The 23,461-nt window shown below is 45.5% G+C and overlaps 2 protein-coding genes across 10 annotated transcripts in view; one reads left to right on the plus strand and one right to left on the minus strand.

The window, feature by feature from the left end:
* cdin1 (CDAN1 interacting nuclease 1) overlaps positions 1 to 2,171 on the plus strand; it is a 50,696-nt gene extending 48,525 nt beyond the window's left edge. The window contains exon 12 of the mRNA XM_061301347.1: positions 1,948 to 2,171. Coding sequence (XP_061157331.1) covers positions 1,948 to 2,080 — 133 coding nt within the window. The 3' untranslated portion in view covers positions 2,081 to 2,171. The remainder of the gene's footprint in view (positions 1 to 1,947) is intronic.
* meis2a (Meis homeobox 2a) overlaps positions 1 to 23,461 on the minus strand; it is a 63,594-nt gene that overhangs the window by 2,607 nt on the left and 37,526 nt on the right. For 3 of the 9 annotated variants that reach the window (XM_061301337.1, XM_061301335.1, XM_061301334.1), the window contains exons 9-11: positions 16,688 to 16,764; positions 3,600 to 3,658; positions 2,345 to 2,455 (exon numbers count right to left, since the gene is read on the minus strand). In XM_061301337.1, the coding sequence (XP_061157321.1) occupies positions 2,345 to 2,455; positions 3,600 to 3,658; positions 16,688 to 16,764 (247 nt within the window). Of the gene's footprint in view, positions 1 to 1,850; positions 1,951 to 2,344; positions 2,456 to 3,599; positions 3,659 to 16,687; positions 16,765 to 23,461 lie in introns of all 9 variants that reach the window. The other 6 variants (XM_061301339.1, XM_061301340.1, XM_061301342.1 and 3 more) reach the window with 3 other exon arrangements.

Consider the following 23,461-nt stretch of genomic DNA (forward strand, 5'->3'; position numbering starts at 1 on the left):
GCACGGGCCTCCTCGTTACGGCACAGCGCTCGCGGTCGCGCTCAACAACCGGCCGTAATTAAGTAGCCGGCCGTAGCATATTGTGCGGCGCCGTAATCAAATCAAGAGAGAATAATATTCCTCTGCATTAAGCTATTAATGTAATTGGTCATGAAGCGTATAAAAGTGCCCCGGCGTAATTAAATAGTCTCAAAATTATACGGCCCCGTATTAAGAATTAGCCAACCTGAGCAAATGTTGTCGCTGTGCGGCTGTTTTAGGGAACATTGCTTACGGATCCCCCCCCCCTCCGTTTTCCACTCCACGTTCATCGCCGCCTCGAGCAGATGAGTGAGAGACAAAACAGAAGAGAGAAAGAGACGAGGTAAAAGACCGGAGGGGTGAAATGATCTCTGTCGGCGGAATGGCGTCTTTGACCCGTCGCAAAAAACCCAGTCGGGCCATTTGCATATAAAGGCTTCTTTTAATCAAGCTAAGTGCTATTATATTGTGGCTCATTGGACAGCGCACAGCTTAGGTGTTAAGATAAAACATCCTCGGAAGACCCCCCCCCACCGTCTCCTCCCCGGACATTCTTTGGGGTGTGATATGTCTCGATTTTTCAAATGTCAGCACAGGAGCAGTTCCGTGTGGCGGTGGTGAGCCAGGACCTGGATGGCCACCTTAATCAACTGACCCCATTTCGATGCATTAGTCTATGCGTGCGTGCGCGTGTGTGTGTACACACTCATGAATCCATCCGAAAAGCACCTTTCCCACTGGTTATGGAAGAAAAAAAAACTTGGTGGTTCTGTTTGTACGGTACCGATTAAACGATTCGATTTCGATTGTTTATAAATGAAACAATGGCGATGAACGATTACTAAATAATTTTCGATTAATTTAATAATCGATTATTCAGTTAATTTTGATACCTCTAGGTAGCTCAGTCTAATTGAAAACAGCAACCATCTTGTTGCAAACCTTTTTTGGGTGGGTGCCACTTACGTTGGGATTTTAGCTAATCACGGCAGGGGTGGGTCCCGACCCGCTAGCGGGGGTTGGCTATAAATACAATTTGTGACATTAATGATACGTCACAAGAGTTTTCAAATGTAAACTATGTGCCGTGTCTCCATAAAGGTTGTGTGTGCGTCTTTTAGCCACTATGCCAACAGCTATATACGTAGGCTCATAAATTTATCTCAATGTCTCAATGGTGGCCCAACCCAAACCAGACCACCCCCTTCCTGATCCTTGAGTTGTCACCATCCAGTGAAGAATAATCAAAACACATCTCAGCTCAAAACAATCCCCCGTGAAGGATGGGCCCCTGCCACCCCCCGTCCAGCCCCGTATTTCTCATCCCGGGTGGGGGGGCGTAATGTACTGCGACGTTCCCATCTTTGCATATAAGATAATTTGGACATCAATCCTTCCCTGGACAGATTTATGTCACTCCGAGGACAGTTTCACTTCTCTTCTTTATCGCTTCACTGGAGCCTGCTTAATTCCCCCCCCCCACACACACACAACCCCTTGTCAGCCCATTCCCCAGGAGATGTTATTTTTTCCCTAAATGTCCGACATTTGCATCCTCATCCATTTGGGGTGGGGGGGGGGGGAAGAGATAAATAAATGCTCGGTTCCTTCCACTGTCCTCTCTTCTCGTCGTCTGGCGCCACAAGTCCCGTCCCTCTCTGTCCCGGGACGGCCCGAGCCTCCTTTTTCCCAAGTTAATTCATCTTTAACTGCTCCCTTTGCCTGCCTCCCATGGCGCTAAAAGCATCCTTTAAAAAGCCCCCGGGAGGTCCGACCCCAAGCTGGGAAAGAAAATGAAGGATAAAAAAGAGAAAGGGCCCAGTACTTACTTCCCCCTTTTTCTTTGCGTTTTTGCTTTACAAGATGGAGGTTACATGTAGTGCCATTGCCCATCCATGCCCATATTCATCCCCATTCCACTCATAGGCCCTGGAAAGAGGAGAGAAAACGCCAGAGGAGAGTCAGCCGGAGTCCGAGACGTGACACATCAGCACCGGATGAAAGAATGAAGGAAGAAGAGAGAAGATCGCCGACTTTGCATGCCAACTTTACTACCTAACCTAGTTCTAACGTTGCTAGCTTGAATAAACTTGTGTTAACTTTGCAAGCCTACTTATGACTTTACAAGCCTCTGTAAACTAGGTAATAAAGTTTTGAAAAATATTATTTGACAGGAGGAAAAAGAAGCAAAACTAGACGTTCCGAAAAAAGTGTTTACATTGTGCTAGCGCAGTTTGTGTTAGAAATTAGCCAAACTAGATTATGGCAGGGGCAGAGGTGACCACGAAGATGTCGTTGGGGGCGGAGCTAAGAGAGGACTCACCGCCCGGCCGGATCCCCATGTGCTGCTGCCCGTCCAGCACGAAGCTGCCCATGGGCTGGCCCTCGGGACTGTACGCTGCTCCTTGGCTCACTGAAGGATCAAGAAGAAAACCTGATTGTAGTCAACACGCGGGCATGAGAAAAAACAGGGAGGAGGTGGATCGGGGAAGAGGAGGAGGAGGAGGAGGAAGAAGAAGAGAAAAGACACCAGACAATCAGCAATTGTCTCAGCTTCCAGCCCAAACATACTGTAAGACATTGTGCTTATGTTTGTGCACTGCGGTGAGTGACGCGTGGCGCACACACATACATACACACACACACACACACACACACATGCAGCGCCATCGTGCTACGTTATGACATACAGCGCATACATTGTTCTTGGAGGGCAATGAAAGCATACAATGAGACCTTACTTCCCTCACAACATGACTCAGATCCTGCATTGCTCTCGTCTTTTATTAGCCCAAGTGCACCTAAGTGAATTATCTCGGATCATCTGCAACCGGCAGGGATTAGCGGCGGAGTCGTTAGTCATGCTAATTCATTAAAGAGATCTTTAATTGGGGTAGACTGGATGTAGGCGAAGAAATATTCCGTACGGGAATTAAAGGGGGCGCGACAAATAACACAAAGGGCTATATATGTTATTTATGTCGCTAATCGTCCAATAAAAAAAGGTGTTTATTATCATAATTAAGCAATTATTCAATTTGCGAAATAGTCACTATTTGCCGTTGAGAATCAATTGTTTCTGATTCATCGACAAAATAAATCACCAAATTTTTACCCGATCATTTTTTCCTTATTCTATTTCTAATGTGGTGAAGAAAAAAAGGTTCCCCTGTTGAACTTGTTTGTCATTCTTCAGAATAAAAACATTGATCACTCGTGCCAATTTGGGTTTAGACACAAATGTAGCACAAAAGCAAGATTAAAAAAAAATCGGCAATCAACTGAGGGACAATTGAGAGTTCTTTGGGCACTTCCAATAGGAAATCTCCAATTAAACTGTGCACATTGAGAAGATGGTCGGCGGGGGTAACTTGAGGTAAGCCCCCCCCCCCCCCCCCTCCCTCTGAAGAGAAACTGGGCAACAGTGTGCATGCGAGTGGGATTTTTGGAAAGGACATCTTCACACCAGGGGGGGCTTTGGGGAGGGGGCAGAAAGGGGAGGGAGGGGGAGAGGAGGTGGAGAAGAAGAAGAAGAGCGCTACTGTATCCATTCTTTTTTTTTTGTTGGTTTTTTTTACCTGCTCGATTCGACTGGTCAATCATGGGCTGTACTATTCTTCTCCTGGCATTAATGAACCTGGCAGAGACAGAAGAAGAAGAAGAAACAGACGTTAAATCAGGCCGACATTCACACCGGCCACACACACACACACAAATACAACAACAAACAAAAGGCCGATTGTGTGGCGACTTGGGAACCAAGCGAGGGACACGTTTAATGTTCCTTATGATCTATTCCCCCCTCGTTTAATAAAGCTTTTGATTACGTCGGGTTGCCACGGGCGCCGGGGAGACATTCCTCAAGTATTAGCTGCTGCTCGGGCGCAGGCCGGGAGGGGGTTAGGGGTGGAGGGGGGTTATGGCGGTGGCACATCCCTTTCTCCTTTTTTTTTATTTCCCCTCACAGACACTTTGGCCCCCGCACACGCCAACTTCACTGTGGCTCGTCTTCCCCCGTGTGGGGATGCCCCTCATTGGAATGGGAACGGAAGCTTTAATGAAGAAACACTGAGGATACACATGCTTCCTTTCAGGTCTTCCTTCCCCCTTTTCAGGGACCCCCAACTCGGGACGCGTCGGGCAGCTGTCCAGATAGGAGCAACACTTGGACTTTTAGGACGGCCACAAGTATATTGTTATTTTTTGTGATTTTTTTGAAGCCAAGCTTTTTATCAGGGGCATAGCTAGAACGTTTTTAATGGGGTGGCCGGGCTGACACAAAAAGGCACCTGTAGCTCTGGGAAACTGAGGTCTGCTTTGGCTGAGAATTTTTTTTTTTGTTTTTAATCATACCATCCATGCTTCACCATCCAGGTAGAGGGGGCGCCCCCTATCTTCCTCACACACCCTATTTCCATACACCTGTACAATATTAATATCCTATATCTTTCTCCTAAGGAGTTTATGAGGTGGTACGTGGTGGAAAAAATTTAACAACGCGGTCTTTTGCAAATCTTTAACGCACAATACCCCCCCCCCCCCATTTCCAGCTGTCCAGAAATGAGGACCAGGCATGAGCCACTCACACGTGGTATAGTGATGTCAGCGAGCACATCAATTAGGCCGTCTGAAGTTTTATCACCGGCCTTAGTAGCAAATAATCGCAGTGCCACTAAAAAAAAAAAAAAATCAGTTCACAGAGAGGTGACTGCCAGCCAGAGGTGACCTTTTAACTCTTCTGGGGGCCGCGAGCTGACCACTGGAGCTCAGATTTTTATTTTTTTTGGTTTGCATCCTCTCATCCACATCCATAAAAAAAAAGTGCTGCAGGTATACGACCATGTGGTTAATATTAAAGCGAAAAGGTGGTTTCAAATCACGAGTGTAACGTACGGAACGGCTCAAGAGGTGGTCATTAGTGGCAAAGGCAGAGCTGGAACCAATTTGGACTCCTAATCCCCCGTGAAGTCCTGATACCTGCCCTCACCTTCCCCGATGAACTTTAAACGCTTCTAATCTGCTCGGCTACAAGCTCACATGGACAGCGAGGAGAAGAAAAGGTACACAATGATGGAAAAACACGGCACAGTAAAAAAAAAAAAAAAAGAAATCAACTAAATAAATACAAATAAAATACAAAGTAAACAAAATAAAAAATAAATAGAAAAATTACAGAAAATTATTATAGAAAATTATATAAAAATTCTAAAAGGAAAAACAAACCTTTACCCTAAAAAACTTTCCTTTTGACAAAATGGATTTGCATATTATACAAGTAACTGCCAAGAACTTGACTTGGCCTTGTGTCTCTTGTTGGAGAGCTGTCAAAACATTTGTATGCAACCAATAATAAGTCTTAGGAAGAAAAAAAAAAAAGTGCCTGCACTCGAATGCTACTCTTGCAGCAGCTTTTGTTTGTCATGTCGAGCATTTCTGGCTCGCTCCGCCACTCGCTCTCTTTTCTTCCTCGACAAAGTCGTCAAACGAGTGACCTCACTCCTGATTGGCCGGCTTCCCCGCAAGCCGTCTCTTTCTCGCTCTGGCTCCCTCCCTCTCACGTTTCTCCGGCTGGGCCGGGCTCCAGGGAGAGGGCCGCTTTGGCATGATGATTTCTCAGCAAAGGAATGCTGACAACAGGAGCCAGTTAGCAGGTGTGGCTTGGAGTCACTTAACCAGAAACGAGAGCATTGTGACCCGCTGAGATGTGGAGATACGTGAAACAATGTCTTCTCCGCACATTTGTGTTGCGTCACACCACAAAAAGGGGCCGGCTGCTCAATACACAAGTATTATTTCTTCTGGCGCACACGCAGTCTAAGACAACATTGTGTGTCGGCCCGGCTACTTAACAGGCCGCCCCCCCCCCGTCGAGCGTGAGCCGATATTAGCAGCCGAGGGACGCCGTGTTGATCCAGCCTGGCCGAGACCTCGTGTCAAGTGGACTCCCGCTGTCCTGGCTCCATCATTCATAGCCTGACTGTTATTTCCCCCGCGCAGCTCCCGAGCGCTCGTAAACCACCGATTGTTGTCCGTCTCGGCACGTGGACGCACGAACGTGTACAGTATGTCGTCGCGTCGTGCCTTTTAAGGGTACGGCGCTACTGTAAGCCCAAACGGCGGCTGCGTAGACCGTAAAGAATGCGCACGGAAGTGTGAAAGGATAGTTAGCATGAATTTCAAGTTCCAATTTTGCATCCAAATGCCAATGAAAAATTTGCATAGCCTTCCGACAAATATTCAAACACTGGCTACCAAAGAAGAAGTCCACATTGATCAACAGCGGACCTGCTAAAACCACTAACCCCCCCCCCGCCCCCCAGTTTGCACACACTAGTTAGCTCTCTCCCGGGGAGAATGTACACATTCTGCTGCGTATCCCGAGGAATGACCTCCACGTGACCCCTAACCTTGCCTTTAATTATTTGTTTGAAGACAGCATGGAGTTCCCATGCTGTGTGTGTGCGTGTTCATGTGTGTGTGTGTGCTCTAACACTGAGCAGAGGCAGGCAATAATAAGCTCCACCGCCAGATGTAGATAATAAAAGGCGGACTTTTGGTTCTGGCTGAGCTGAGGACACACTGCTGTGGTCCACAATGTACGGCACAGGACAGCCCTAAAGAGGGAATTGACGGTCCCCGCGGTCCGAGCCGCGGGTCAAACCCGGAGTCGCAGGTCCCCCCTCGTGGAGGATTGAGGAGCGGCGTCCATCTAAGCACACACCATTAACAGCGTTATCAGCGCCGACCTCGATAAGCTCAATTGGCTCGACTGGCGATTGATAAAAGATGGAGGGAGGTCCTCGGGTGGCCCCTCCGACTTAGACCGCCGCCTCCTGGTTGCCGTGGCGACAATGAAGGACACAAAAACAAAAGGTTTTCGTGGGAAGATATAATGGAGGTTTCTGATTGGATTTGTGTAAGCAAACAGTCATTACAGAGCGGGCCTGCAGCGGGACGGTCTCGGCCTTCTGAACATCCACCGCCGATCTGCTGTAATGACAACAACGCTGATTGAATCAGCGCCGTCAGGCCCGACTTAACGCTATCAGCTGATTCATCAAACGGTATCGCCGCAAATGTGACAAATGGCCACGGGGGGAATTAAGATGGGGATGTTTTTGCGCTCCCACCTTTTGTCGGGCTGGAAGGCAGGCTGAACATGACCTCACCGCCGCCGTGTTTGATTTGCGACAGATGTGGAGCAGAGCGAGAAGGCTGCTGAATTTTTTTTATTTTTTTCTAGATGGAGGTTGAGGTTGAGGGTGAGGGCCCGCTTTTGGGGCAACTGCTGTGTTTACATACCTCTCCTCACTCTTTCTCTCCCTCCTTCCATACTCTTTTGTGCGCCTCTCAAAAGAGGGACTGTTTCACTTCTCCTCCATGGACTTTCACTGACCTGTTTGCCCCCGCCCCCCCTTTTTATTACTGCGCTTATTGGCCTTTCGTGGAACCCCCGCAGCACCGCTTTGCAACTCGCATCCCTTCGGCCGTGCATTGCCCCCCCCCGCCCCAAAATAAAACTGGGGAGTTGTGAAATTGGGGTGGAAGAATTAAACGTATTTGCGGTGCAAACTGGCAGGATTTAACGAGTAGCTAATTAAAATAAATCAATAGCACTGCAGCACGCTTTGCTCACTCGCCGTGCACTTTTCTGACAGCCGCAAAGCTTTTCTGCTGACGGCTTCAATGTAAAAGTCAAGGTCCGCTTCACATTGTAATGATCTGACGGAAATCTGTATTCACTATGTTTGGCAAATTATCAGAACGGTCAGAACGAGATGCTCAAAAAGTAGATGAGCATCCACAGCTGAGGCACAAAATCAGGCTAAGATAAGGTTAGCATGTGATTTCTAACTGTGTATCTTCAAGAAATTAGTAACCAGTAGAGATAATGTAGAGACGGTCTCCTTCTGAAAGGAAAAAAAATAGAGGAAACTGTGGGCAGCAAGAGAGTATATACTGTGGCTAAAGGGGGAAGCTAAGGATAAAAGTTTATTATTGTAATTTCTGGCCACATAGTATCTTCAAATGTCACATGAATCTGGAGAAGAAGGACTTTCCTTATTCACTTCTCAGAAGAAGACATTTTATTCAAGAAGAGGGGAATCAAGTCGACTCTCTAAAAATGGAGCAAAACCATAAGCTAACATTAGCATGTGCGTTTACTTTAGTCATTTCTGGCCACAGTGACAAATGCGGCACTTGTCATTTGACATGTCCCTCCGTGTTGCTCTTTAGCAGATGTCTTCTTTACAGACAAGGTGAAAAGAAAAGGAAGGAGCGCCACATCTAAGCCTCCCTGAGGCATCAACACACCTGTATGAAAGGCGGCCTATAGTAGCAAAGCCAACATGGCCGACCTGACACCTTTCAACAAGGAGGAGAGGCTAAATCTCAAAACCAGCTCCTCCCCAAATATATTCCCATTATTGTTCTTCGCTGTAATTTCCTATTTATAAAAAAAAATTAAGCTTGCCAGGAACCCCAAACCAATCTGACCCACTGAGGGACATCATTAGCCAACCACTTCAACCCCCCCGATTGGTGCTTGTAGCGCTCCTTAAGGAGGCTTCACTACTGTAGCCTCCTTTCACCTCTCAGTGCTATCAAGCAACTTTGATTTCTCAGTCTGCATCTTCAATTTCCTCCTCCTCCTCGTCTTTGTCTGATGCTTCTGCCGCTGCCTTTCATTCTTCTCTCCCTGCGTCGAGTGTCTGGTAATCGAGTGCGAGATTGTGCGACTCTGTGACCCGACACCCCTCCTCCTCCCTTTTTTTTTTTCCCGTTATATATCAAACAGGGCGGCTTTGTGGATTAGCAGAGGGAGCCGATAATGACATGATAGAGGCGTGATATTTCCACCCAAATTGAGTGCCGTGCAGACTCGGCGGGGAAATAAGGACGACCGACTTGCTTTTTGCTGGGGATCAGACGCCGCTCTTATTCCATTTTACAGGGCCTGGAATTTAATGTCACGTAATGGAGGAGAATAACATTTTAAATACCTCAATACCGATACTGAAACGGTATTACGGCAAAAACTTGAAACGTCTTCAATAGCTGCTTCAGAAGTACCAACACTAAAGATTTGTGATTATGAGGTATGGCGGTACTTTTTGTTGATAAGTTATAATTTAGAAAATGTCCAATCATTTTTTAGATTTTTAATCCTTGTACATGAAAAGTACAGCTTTAAAGTTTTGTAAAATCGATTTTTTTTATGCATAATAGGATTTTATTCTCTATACCAATATATTTTTCTTAAAATATTTCAATCATTTTTGCAGTCTCATCGGCCTAATATTTGGATATTTTTCAGCTCATGTTACATTTTTTTCTGTATGTACAGTAATTTTACAATCTCATTCATGAAATGAAATACCTATATCGTGTATTCAGACTTTTTTTATTTGGACCCTTTTTGAATTTTTACAAATTTTTAACTGTGAGAATGCCAAATTTTTAAGCGACACTTACACTGCGGGATGTAACACATAACACAAGGGAGTACAGTATGCTTCCCCCCTCCCCCTTCTCCTCCCCCCTCCTCCCCCCTCACCTATTTCTTCATAATTGTGTTAGTGGCGTGTGAACGGGTTTTTCCACCCTGGAAGTTTCCATGATGCCGCATAGTAGTAGCGACCGTCCGGCCCCCGCTGTGTTCCCCCGCTTTTGCAAAATTAATAAGAGCTTCAATTGCACATAATTGCTTTGACATATATTCAGAAGCACACAGACACACAAGCAGGGCTATGAAGGCAGGCAGTGGGGAGTTATAAATAGCGGCTGTTTGTGGTGCTGGAACTGGCCACAGGGACACTGACGTGAATGGCGGACCCCCAGAGCTGCAAATCACAAACCAACCACCTCTTTTCCATCCCCTGTGGTCCTTTTTTCTGATGTGACACTGGCAATAATAAAAGCCAAATAAATATCTGCGTCACGCGCCAAAAACAACAACAAGACAACCTACGCTCAAGTGTCACTACACAAAAGGCAAGTGAAGTGGGATGAAACCCCAGAACACCAATGACCTAATTTGTGGAGCAGTGTATAGAGTTTACATTTTGACATGGACATACTAAGTATTGGGACAGGTGGCCATTGCACCTACAAATAGTCCTTTTTTGGCAAAATTACTTTCATGTAAATTGTAATTTTGCACTTATCTCTTATATGTTGGCATTTAACACCAATTTCCCCCAACTATTGGGACTCTCCACCGACAAGAGGGGAATCAACATCAAGGTGGAGAGTTGGTTTTATTTGTTTTTATAGCGGTTAGCTTCTTTTCACACCTTAACAGCAACAACATGTTTACAAACACGCACCATCACAATGACTTATCTTGAAAGAAAAGTTTGACTGTTGTTTTGACGTTTTAAAGCTTTTTTTCACGGTATATACACACAAAAAAAAAAGCGAGGGGGCTTTAGGATGGAATGCAAAATGTGAAGCAGCAGCGAGGTGAAGGCAAAAACAAGGAGCATGCCTCAACAAAGAGAACATACCTGCTTGAGGTTCACAGAGTTTAAAGAGCTCAGCCTGAGCGGCAAGATCCTGTCCACATGCGCACACACATGCACACACACACACACACACACACACACACACACACACACACACACACACACACACACACACACACACACACACACACCCTCAAGGCCATTCTGTTACACCTGGTCACCTTTATCCCTTTCAGTCCCCCACACCCTCAACCTTCCACACACACGCATGCACGTAATTCCCATGGCTATCTCATTCAATAGATATAACTAATTGTTCCAAATCTACTCCATCAGAATATCTACAGTCAGTCAGAGTTGGCGATGCAAATTAGTAAGGAAACATTCCATTAGTGGACTTTTGAAAACGCCATTTGTAAATGCCACTCTCAAGCACTGGCAAAGCTAGAAGGGGGGGCTGCAGGGGCACTGCCCCCCCAAACAAAATAATGTGTTTGGATCAGATAATTGACTTTGGGGTATTTTATTCCTGGATTTTGTTTTTCAACATTTCCACACGGAAACATACAGAATCTTTATCAGCGTTTTCTGACTTTTTTTTGTTATGTAGTGGACCCCCTGAAATATCCTTAACCCTCCCCAGGGAGACGAATCCGAGCTCCACCAGTGCCCTCAAGCTTGCTTGAAAAAAACCTCTCCCGATTGTCCCAACGAGAGCCAAAGGCAAACGGAAGCTCCTGAACACGAGACTCAACTGGAAAGACTTTGAATTTGATCTTTTAGCAGTTTGCCCTTTTATGAGGCGGGCCTGCAGGAGGTGGCTGGGGGAGGGGCCGAGGTGGACCTTAAGCAACAAAAGAAGATGACGAAGGTTGAAGCATCCATTGAGTGACATCTCGCCTCGTTTGCGGCGGCCTCATTAACAAACAATACGGCTGTGAAATTGCTTTAATGACAAAGTCATAAAATTGCTATTCTGCTCACAGATGGCCTCGGGGCACGGGGAGGATTGGGGAAGGATTACGATGCCTGCCCGCGTGTTCATAAAGGGGGGAAAACCATCATCGTACACTTTCACTTCCTCACGTTTAAGGGCTGTTGAAGAATAACGTATGTTGACAAAATTCCAGTGTGGCGTAAACGGTGGTCAGCCCCACCCACTGACTTTTCCTCGCCTCCACCTTTTATCACCTCTCTTTCTGCAAATGAAAGAAATGAACCTACTTTTCTCTCTCCCACACTTGTCGACCTCTCCTCCCCACTGCTACAGAAATGATCCGTCTAAGAATTAAAAAACAAAAAGGGAGTCTCGCCCACGCGCAAAACGCGCCTCGACTTTATTTCAAACGCGCCAGCTCTTGTTATTAATCGACCCCGCCGATAAAACCAAGCTGGTGAGGTATAAAAGAGTCGAAAGGTGCTGGGAAGTACAAAGAAAGCTCGCTTCCCTCACCCGCACCCGTTGCTCCTCTTCTCTTTCTAATGCTTTGCCTTCTTTCAGTTGCAGCTACTCCACAGACTAACGCATCCATCCATCCATCCATCCATCCATCCATCCATCCATCCATCCATCCATCCATCCATCCATCCATACGATAAAGTGGGAGTGGCTACAATTAAACACACATTAGCATGTTAGCATGAGCTAATTAATAGCCACCGATTGAAATAAGAACAGCATGAACTGCTCAAGTCAATAAAAAAAAAACAACCGTTTGCTCGCGTCGCAATCCGCCAATAGCGGAAATGAGCGTTCTGCCGCCCTATTCCAGATGCGATTATTATTTGTACACGGAGGAAACAGCCGGATCAAATGAATTTAGCGGGTAGGTGGTTGGGTTGGGGGAGGGACGGGGGTGGTTGACACTTGGGATCTGACAACAGAGTCAATTCAGCTAATTAACTGCCAATTAGCGCTTCCTAAATGAGAGGAATCGCGATGCCTGTGTTGGCATCGCCGCAGACTCCAGCCCCCCCCCCCCCCCCCCCCTCACGCTCCTCGCCAATCGCACATACTCTGACGCTATATTTAGAAAGCCAGGGGTGCAACATGGCCACCAACTCAAGTCCCAGGTTGCAGCCAAGAAAAGTCACCGACATTTCCATCTGGGTCAAAGTAAAGACGAATGAAAACGGGGAAAAGTAGGATGTCGCGGAACGCTCAGGAGGCTTCAACATCTTCAAAGAATTTGGGAAAAATGATCAGCTCGCCATTTAACGATGCATTTGGACAATATGACTTTTCGTTGCCCGCCAAAACCGAACCGATCATAAAAAAACAAACATAAAAGTCAGCGGTCTGACATTGCTTACTGGCCGGAGACAAGTGAGAGGAACACTTTGTTGTGATTTTTTTTTTCTTCACACAGCAAACAAGCGCTGGAATTGAACGTTGACCTTCAATTTCACCCTCGGTGTATCTAAGCCGGAATCAACGACGAGAGTCGTAATAATAATACCCTATAACAATAATCAGTGTACTTTGCCCTCGGTGGTGCGAACGGCCGCAGATATTTAAGCTATTTCACATCATCGATGGTCACAGGCCGTCTGGCGCCGTCGTCTGGCGGATATCCTTCCCTTATCATGTGACCTGCGCTGCGACACGGGGCAAAGGTTGGCCGAGCGCCGCCCCTGTGTCTTAATAACTCACTCATTGTATTCCTTTCTGCCGCTAATTAGAGCTTCTCTCTCTCTTTGTCGTGTGTGTGTGTGTCTATTCCCCCCTGGGCTGTAGAGACGAGCCAGAGGAATAAAAATAGAGTGTGGCTTAGTGCCCTCTTTATTGTTATTAGTGCGCCATTGGCACAGCGGTCCGTCATCATATACGCCAAGAAGTGGCTGCAAAGACGAGGGAATAATGAGCAGAGCATTTCCTGCCTTTCTTTTCGCCGCCTTTCTCCCGCCGTCATCTCATGTGTGTGTTTATGCCATCGCGCCGGTAAATAAAGGCGAGGTGTCGTGCTGGCTCCTATGCCGAGGGTTTGGTCAGGCCCCATTTAGCTTCAAATGAGGACTCGCCGAAGCCACGGGAGATGGGAGAAGCTTCGCCTGGTTGTCTTCCAATTTGTGCCAGATCTCCGCCAGGGCTCGACAATCCAAAATGATCAAATATGGAAAATATGTCAAATATGTATAAAATGTCCTAAAAAAATAAAAAATAACTATATAATATAATAAAACTATATAGTATATATAATCTAAACACTACAAAATACAAAATAAAATAACACTAATAAAATATATAAAAATCAAACATGAAGAGAAAAATGCAAATAAAACAGGGATATAAAATAGAAATATGAAAATATATTTACTAAAATAGGCAGCAAATGACAAGTGTAAATTTTCAAAAATCCCCATGGCAGAGGTAACTAAGGGCAAACTAGGCAAACATCAGCTAGCATTAAAAGCATAATCTAGCAGCAGCAGAATCGTGGACTTTAACCTTTTGCTCTTTTCTTTATTAGCAGTAGCCGGATGTGTTAGCTAATGATGCAAACTGGAGATAGTGACAATATTAGCCCGACGAAAGGGTTTCAAGCGGTTTATTTGGGCGGGTGCAGGTGAGCAGCAGGTAGAAAAAGGAGGACAGTTTGACGGGATAGAAACAGGGCAGCTTTGTGCCGCCGCCCGACCGCAATTGTGGCGGAGGACAAAGGCCCGATTCAGCACATCCTTTTCCCCCATGGGGGGGAAGCATTGGAAACCCAAGACGGCGGTCATACAGCCCAACGTCCCCCCCGTTCAAACTGCCACCGTCGTCTATCTTTTTGGTCTCTATCTGTCTTTGGCCCGTCAGGTTGGCAGCGGCCGTGCATCAAAGGCAAGCCAAACAATGTGAAAGCCTAGCCAGGAATTTGAAGAGCTTTTATTTTTAACAAGAATTTCGAACAGCGACGCTGCGTCATTTGCCGGGCGGGATATCTCGGCGTAGCTAGAGAAACCAAAGGAGGGCAAATGAATTTATTTGATGGCTACGGAATGTTTGGAATACAAAACAGTTCTTCCTTAAAAATCAAAAGAGCATCTGCGATCTTTTTCAATATTGCACCGCGGTCCGCCATTTTTGGTTTCAGTGCTAACAAAGCTAACATTGCTATTTTCAGGCTACCAACTGCATTTGTGTGCGTGGCTTTTTTGACAAAATGACATTTATGTTTTGTTGTTTTTTAACTTCAGCTAGTTTTGGTTAGTTTTAGTTAATAGTTTTTATTAATTTTTAAATGCTTTGTTTTAGTTGTGTTTTTATTGGCTTTTGTGTTAGATTTAGCATATGATGTCACAGTAAGAAAATTCTAATAGTCGGTGAAACTAAAAAATAGATATATTCCAAAATATTTTCCCAAATGGAAATTTCGTCAAACAGCAGCAGCGCCGCTCATAAGGGAAAAGGCACCATTTTCCAAAGTCTGCTTTGCCCATTCCCGCTGTATTAATCACCATGACACAGGCGAGGCGACTCAATTTTCTGCTCCCGTAGGTGAGGCGCGCGTGGCGACGGTTCCCGAAGACGGCTGGCGCGAGCCATGAAAACAGGCGGCTAATCTTTGCTTACCGGTGTAATTGAAATGCTATCCACACTGTAGGGTGCATTAAAGTCTGATAACGGCGGTTCCCGTGGCCAATTTAAGTAGCTCGGCTCGGAGGGAGAATAAAGCGGAAGGGTGAGGGAGGGCGGAATGGGAGGGAGGCTGGGGTGGGGGGAGGTGTGATAGATAAGGCTGACAAACCAGGCTAATTCTGCAGGCATGTTTCTCATTGTGATCCAAGAAAAATGAGACGAAGAGGAAAAAAAAATGAATCGGAGAAGCAAAAAGGGGGAAAAAAAAAATCAATTGACCCTCGGGTGGCTCGTCGGCCCGCGCGTCTGATAAACCTAAAAGCTTCGTTAATGTGGGCCCGCCTGTACCCGGCAGATAGAGCACTTTGTAAATGAACCCCGCTTTGATAAATATATTAAGGAAAGCTGCGAATAAAAGGCACAGACTTGTCATTTGTAAATAGAACCTCCCGCTACACGGAATTAGAATGATAAAATGGGGTTCCATATAATTAAGTTTGTGTAAGACCTGAAATCCGTGCAAATACCTTCCCGGCACGCTGAAAGGAGCCTGTCACTTCAATTAATCTGAACATCACCCTGAGAATGTTCGGAACCAAATTAAGCTGCAGATAAAACCGAGGCTAGTATTTTGATAAGTAATTCCTGTATCATTTCTTTGCTTCTGTGATCATTTTATTTAATCCACCACCCCCAGTTATGTGCTAAGCCGTCTACAAAGGCCTCACTGGCCCGGCCACCGCCACCTTAATCCCGCCGTGTACCGACCGGGGAGGGGGCGGCTGGCGCTTTTTGTGTGGGGGCACCGGTGGCGGAGCTTGGTAAGGCTTTTTGGGATGGCAAGGGCGGGCAAAAGGGAGGAGGGGGGGTGATGGGGGGGGCTTGTGGGTGTGGGGGCTGCAGGGGTAGCTTAAGATCTCCCTTAAATAGATTGCAGTCAATACATGTGTTGATACACAAAGAGACTCTGACTTAAGCGATAACTGGAACATCCCAATTGCTAACACATAATAATATTACAAAGACTGTGCATGTGTGTGTGTGCAACGTGCTTGCTAGGAAAGGATGCACATAACCGTTTTTTTTTTACATTTTAGGGAAACTGTTTCCACATCGTGGTGAAGTTTGCTAGTTTAAGTAGACCTCACATTCGTGATGTATTAATAGAATATCGGGTAAAGCTATAACAAAACTATGGATCGGAAAGGTGTTCATAATGTCGTGAAATGAGCGCCTAGCTTCATCCAAATCAACAGCATTCAAAAGCAACACTGTCCCTTTAATGTTGACTCGCTCGCTATTCCCCATCACAACCATTCAAAAAACAATTGACCAATACGAGCACTGTAACCATTTAGTTAGCTTCATTAGCTGTACTACGATGATTTAAAAGCAAAAAGCAATACACCAGTAGACCTCGTTAGCTTAGCGGCTAGCCTCACCCAAAAAGTCACCTCCATAGCTCAGCTGACTCAATTGCCAGAGATTATAACGAGGCCATGTATTAATAGCATCACTTGAGCAACATTATTTCCATAGCTTGCATTTATCAGGTTTTATTGCTTGTGTGTCTATAGGGTGCAAATTCCCCACCTATGCATGAGAAGAATGAGAAATTATAATGTGGACTTACCAGTTGTTTACTTGTAAGATAGTGAGGCCCGTGTCTTGGGCTAGCTGCTTCTTTTGCTCTTCAGACGGGTACGGGTGCTGCGGGAGACAACAAACATTAGCTTCGTAAATATAGACAGCGTTAAATTCCTCGCGGTTTGTCAGTTGCTTATGACATTTTTTTCCCATGTTGGCTGCATGGTACTGCACCTTCTTGGTGACCTTCACCCAACCCTGCCGCTCCCACCGTGCGGTAGGTATAGACACGGTCGGCGAGCACGTGTTTACCCGCCCATCGACGCAAACATCCATACGATTAAGCTTAACCTGTCAGAGCGGGCCAAACAAGTTTGTCCAAACCGTGAATTCCCCCAACCTCACTCCCAGACATGCACAACGTATAGCCTCGACATGCGTGTACTAATGTTAAATTCAATGCGCAGCACAAGTGAAATGAAATTATTTGAATTTGCTCAAAAATCTTAAGGTTTCACCTTTGACCCATTTCTCAATATTCAAAATGACATGTACAGGAAGTATGGAGGGAATAATTCTTACTCTGACTGAGCATAATAATTTAATGGTGGCTCCCCAACTTTAGCATCATGTTGCCTAGCAACAAAGAGTGAAAAGAAAAGCATGACAAGATGTTGTAACCGAAAAGGAATTTGCTTTTCCTTTCTTGCGATCTCGCTAGGTAACAAAAAACGTGACACTAAAGAAATCCATTTTCATTGTGAGGATACTTTCATTCTTTCAGTCGAGACGTTTCCACCCGAAGCCGCCGTCCCGTGACGCCGACGGAGGCGACGCGGGCCGACGTAGGCACGGCGGGCCTCGGGCTGCTCGGCTACCAAGCATGACAAAACAACGATGATTGCCACTGACAGATGTCTTTAAGGGCCAGATTAGGAGGCGGGCGCACGCAAACGACACAAATGAGACATTGTTTGCGCGCGCACGCACGGCGCCCAGAAATATTCGTGGAGCTGACACCTGCAAGTCAGCACGCAAAAGAATTCCTTTTAAAAAGATGACACTTAAATCCTCCTCGATTTTCAGGTGGTTTCAAGGTCCATTAACATTCTTCGCCTTCAAAGCAAACACCTACATGTCTTACTCGACTTTTTTTTTCCCCCCTCTAGCTTCTTTGCCCTGCTCGGCCATACAAAAAAACAGATTAACGCACAAATGCCAGCTAAATGAACTCAATTGTAATTTTTGATGGATTCTTTTTCTGATTAAATAATAGAAGCAGAATGAGGTTAACACAAGTTGGGGGAAAAAAAAACCTGCAACCATACCAAAAATGTAACAGCTATGACATACTACTCCTAAAAATCAGTTAATTAATTTTTGCAATTTGGCAGCGATCAGAAAAAAATTGTAATCTAGAGCCGCACTAAATTTTTATAGCAGTTTTTGGCTGTATTTTTTGCTTGAACCGGTCACAAATTAAAATCGTTTAAATTCAATCGCTTAATCGTTAAAAGTTTAATGAACAAGCTTAGTCGTTTTTACTGTTACCTATCAAACCTCTTCCCGGTGTTGCTTGTTGAAGTACACTCTTATTTAATTAAAACATAAAACCAGCTTTGAAGAATGCGCTCAATTAACAGAGAAGCCTCAACGGATTGGACAAATAATGACTCCTGTCTGCACGGAGGGATTAATCTTACGTGTCGTCCTTGCTGATATGTCAAATTATCGACAACGTAATGCGAAATACACTTTTTGATTGCTAGGCGTTGACAGTTCTTTGGCTTGACAGACAGAGAGACTTCATTGACTTAGTGTGTGTGCACGCGTGTGTGTGTGTGCAGGCACACGCATACGAGTAAAAACATGACACAGATATGCCACTTTAACACCTCATCGTGCATCGGTGGATGTTTGAGTTTAACATGTTCCCATTTGGAATTTGTTGGGAAATTAAAAAAAATAACTAAAGAAAAGTCAAGCCCTAGTATTTATATAATGTTTGGGAAAATAATATTGAGGCTAGATGACATAAGCATGCCAGTTATGACTTAAATGCTATATTTAGCCACAGAGGCTAGCTTGTCGTACAAAATGGCTAACGACAAAGGCTTGCGGTGTATGAGCACATGCGTGCAGCAACACGTAATGTCTCTCCTGTCCCCACTCGCTACTTCTTTTCACATTCACGTTGACCTCGGTCAAAATCACGCCCTCCTTTTGCATGCACACACACTCGCATGCACGCACGGAAGACAAACAGTGAGAATGACATGAAGGCGCAACGGAGATTAGAAAGGGGAGTGGCTTATTTACATTGTATTAAAGCTTCTGCAGCCTTCACATCATCCATCCAATTTGATTTCAGAGAGTAGACACATTTTTAGACCAGCTAAAAGTAGCTCTAAGTTGTGGCGCAATTTAAATGTCCCCAACACTCCCATACCACCCCGATTGCTTTCTTACTGCCTCGTGTATCCCCCAAAACCCTGAAAGCCGCACTCAGCCAGCCTCCAACACGTCCCTTTTTACGATTGTGACTGCAGGCCACCCATACTTTATGCTGTGGCGGATTTTGGGGCTCACACAAGTCACACGCACACACTGATGTATTTTCACCCACAAACAGATGGACTTGAGAAGCAAGCCACGGTGGGCCCGCTGGTTATGAGGGGGCAGCAGCCGTGAAATGGGAGAACGACTGTTTAGTTTAGACCTCGGAGTAACCTCCTCACGTTAATCGTGTCGCGATAGAAATGGGCGGGAATCACAGTTATGCTACCGGATTACGCCAATGATGGTAATAAAGTTGGGTTGGTCCATTTTTTTTTTTAAAGTTGATCATTTTAATGTTATGTAATGTTTTTGGGTGCGATAAACAGACTTTATTGTATTATTAATTACAATCATAATAAATAAATGTAAATATATCATATTTTAATTGATTAAAAAACCTAACAATATGAGGTTTATTGGATTTTTTCATCCGATATTGAAATATTAACCCCCCCATTTTAATGCCCTTTTCATCTGCTTTGAGGAAAACAAAACAGTTATTTGACAAAGGCGAATGACGCTGTATCAACAAGCTGATACAATGTGACATTTGGCTACTCGGCATACACGGTATGAAATCATCGTGTGAACACAAACACCATGTGACACGACAAGGGCGATAATGAATTGTATTAAACGTGCTGCAGCCTAAGCCCTGACGATCTTACGCTGTATTCTCCTGAGACTAGAGGACATGATTATTTAATGGACAGAACACAAACACACAGGAAGACACCGTCGATACATTACACCCCCCCAACTCGGCCCAGCTAGCATTGACCAATAGCCTTAAAAGCGGCCTGACCGCAGTCTAATAAATAATTAGCGGCCGAGACGAGAAACTTCAATTTGTCAGCTCGGATCGAAAGCGCTCCGTTAATTAAGTTAAGGCCACCATGCTGACGTGAGCATCTAAAGACATGCACACAAACACACACATTTTTGCACACACCTACTCAAGCTGAACAATTTTGAAAAATCATCCAATTGCGTCCCCCCCCCCCCCCTTTAAATTGTGATTCAATATGCGGTTATTTTTTCAGGGACCTCTTCCCGTGCCGCAAACATCCTCAGTCGGATCATTATGCCACATTTCATTCGGCCCTGCTTGATGATGTCGACCCCCCCCTCCGGCCACAGTGGACCCTTCCGATTGATGAATGACATCATCAGCATGTGACATGAGTTATAGACGGCGGTCACAAGGTTGCGGTATGGCTTTGCGAAAACCTATTCCACGCTAATGACTCCCAGGAAATAGGCCGGGTATTGGCTGTTTACCCCGTCGCCACGACGACATAAAGGATTGGCCACTAATGACCGCTGTGAAATATAGGTGCAGTTTTATGACCTCAAGAAGAGGACCTTGTTTTGTCCTGACGGTTTGTTTGGGTTTTTTGGTACATTTGCGATGCCAATAGAGGATTTATCTAGACATTTAACTAGCCTTCATCTGTTTCTTTCTTTCTTCAAAACGCTTATTTCAATATCCAAAAGGCAAATGAATGACGGCTTTTGTTGTGAGCTTCAGGTGTCGTTAAAGAGCAATATCCCTGGCGCTGATTGGAATCGTATTTGTTTTTAATCAAAGTGACTGCGGCTTGATGGGATTATTTGCTGTCAGAAAAGCAAAGCAATCAAATATAAAGAATGACATTTTAATATGAAATCTGCATGCGGCAGTTGGGTGGGGAGGGGGGGGAGATTGGCACATTTTAAATATGAACTCGTTTCAATTGGTGGCGGTGACAAATGACAAAGACTGAATATCGATGTTGATCGGGGGGATCAAAAAGATATGACAAGAAATGTTTTTCCAGAATCAATCATGATTGTTTACTAGCAATTTTTGACAGATGTCCCGGTCATATATTTGCGAAAACATCTCAAATTGACAATTTCCGCGATAATATTATTGTTCAAAAGAATCAAACGGTAAGGAATCATTCTGAATCAAAATAGAACATTATGAGTCTGTTCAATTTTCTCTTCATTCTTTTACTTTTTTGTTGTATTGTGTGTCAGCAAGACAATTTTGGTGTTTTTCACAATATGAATCAAGTCAAACTGAAAGTTCCTGGAAAGTAGCCCAGTTTGAGCGCACTCCATGAACGGCCTTTTTCTACCGAATCGTAACGTGACTCTGTGGCTTATTAACACCTAAACAACCGCCCACGCTTATAAAAAGTTCTCAACCAATGCCAACCTGCAAACCGCCACCACAACATGCCAACCGCTGATATCTACAACCCCGCCCTCGTCCCTCCGCCTGCACATTCAGAGCATACCGCCTCCCGTGCGAGGGGGAGCTGGCAGTGGATTGCCCTTTTGACAGTAAAAAATGGTGATGATTGCAAACACAAGGTCGAACGGTGCGGCCCGAGGCGAAAAAGAGAAGAAGGCTTGCGTGTCTGACTATCCGCCTGCTAGCTTGGCAGCGCAGCCGCCACTCTCTGGAGCGGCGCCAGGACGCCTGTTTGCCCCGCACTGCTCGGTCAGAGTTGCTACAGTTGCGGAAAACCGGCTGAGGAGAGGGGGAGGGGCTTAGAGGACGAAAGGAGCCCCCCGTGATTGTTGCGAGCTCGGCGAGGCTAAATAGCAATCACTCCCACGTAATCCCAACGCACCTGCAGACTCGGAGAAACAAGCGCTTGTTTACGCTTCGTATGAATACATGCAAAAACACGGGGGCGGGGCTTCCGCCGGTACTGCCAATAATTCGATTATCGTAGTGATAAACTACAAAATATTATCCTTGGGATCTCTTGCTAATATTTGTACAGTATTAAATAGAACATACACTATATATATTAAGTATTCTCAATATTTTATTTTATTCTATTATTTATCATATATGTATTTATATAAATGTGTTTTTATATTTGTATGTTTGCAGCAGGTGTACCTAATTTTGTGACCAGTGAAAAATTTGCCACTAGTTGCATCACATTTCTAGCCAGCAGCTGCAGAGATGATCTGATTTTAATGACGACGCAGCAAAACGACCCCCTCCATCCCTTCCAGTTCTTCTTCTTCTTCTTGTTCAGGGCCCAGCAGCTATGACTTTCTTGCTAACCCGTCTGGCCCCGTCTCATGGCTCCAGCCTCCCGGCCGTCGTTCAAAGCTTCCGCCGGAGCTCGGAGCCGGGTCCTACAGGGCAGGAATTTGGCCCGTTTTTTTGCCGACCGGGCCCTGCTCGGCTTTGTTGTGATAACTGCCCGCTCAGGGGCACCCGGCGCTCTTCTGACTTTCCGCCTCACCCCATGTCAGCAAACTACAAGAGCATTTTTTTTTTTAAAGACTGGTTGTGGTGACTAAGCCAAAGGGTTAATTTTGAGAAAAAACAACAACAACGCTGACATCACTTCTCACCGTTGGCAGTCATAAAGTCATCGGGAGCAACAGCTAGCTAACTAAGCTTCTGGATAAACAGCGCAAGCCGTTTAATGACGTACGCACACATTGTAAAAGAAAGGAAACTGCAGTGATTTCTCCAAACAGCTCCGAAGGGAACACAATGAATCACCTTGGCATCGTGTTACATTATAGCTCATCCGTTGCAAGGAGACAATCTTGTCGGGGACTTCATATGAAAACACACACAAGCTCCTTTTCAGGCCAATCCCTATTGTGCGCCTTGTTTGACTTGCCAATTGCCAGTAAAGTGGGCTTGATCTTCCGTTGAAATTGAAACAGATTCATTTGTGAGAGAAAGACGGAGAAAAGAGGATGAGGAGGGGAGGGGGGGGGGGGAAGAGGAGGCTCGCTGCTCAAATAGAAGCTTCTGAGAGTTTCCACTTGACGGCTCTCCCTTTCATTGTGCATTAACTTAATGAGCAGAAGTATTGGGATACTCTTCGGCCTCTTTAAGAGTTCACATTCTCCAGTGAAAGGCCGCGGCGCTCGAACGGCGAGCCTCGGGACACGTCAAGAGCGGGAGCGCTTACTGAGGACAAACAAGAACCCCCCCCCCCCCTCTTCGACGCAACACACACGCCCGAGGGCCAACTGTGGAATGTCACACCAATTTGAGAGATATCATAAGACATTTGTAATGTCATTTTTTGTGTGTTCAGGTCACACACACAGAAAAAAAATCAAAAGGTGGTGGGTAACATTTGTCCCCCCCCCTGCCGCCTCCCCCCCACTCCAATTTGCTCCCCCCCCCTCCGTGCAGCAAACAGCTGCGGGGGAAACTTCCTGTTTGCTAATGATGCTAAATGCGCTCAAGTCAGCCGTGTCAAATTTTGCCTCCCTCTCG

This window comes from Syngnathus typhle, linkage group LG16, assembly GCF_033458585.1.
Source record: "Syngnathus typhle isolate RoL2023-S1 ecotype Sweden linkage group LG16, RoL_Styp_1.0, whole genome shotgun sequence".
NCBI classification, from domain to species: domain Eukaryota; kingdom Metazoa; phylum Chordata; class Actinopteri; order Syngnathiformes; family Syngnathidae; genus Syngnathus; species Syngnathus typhle.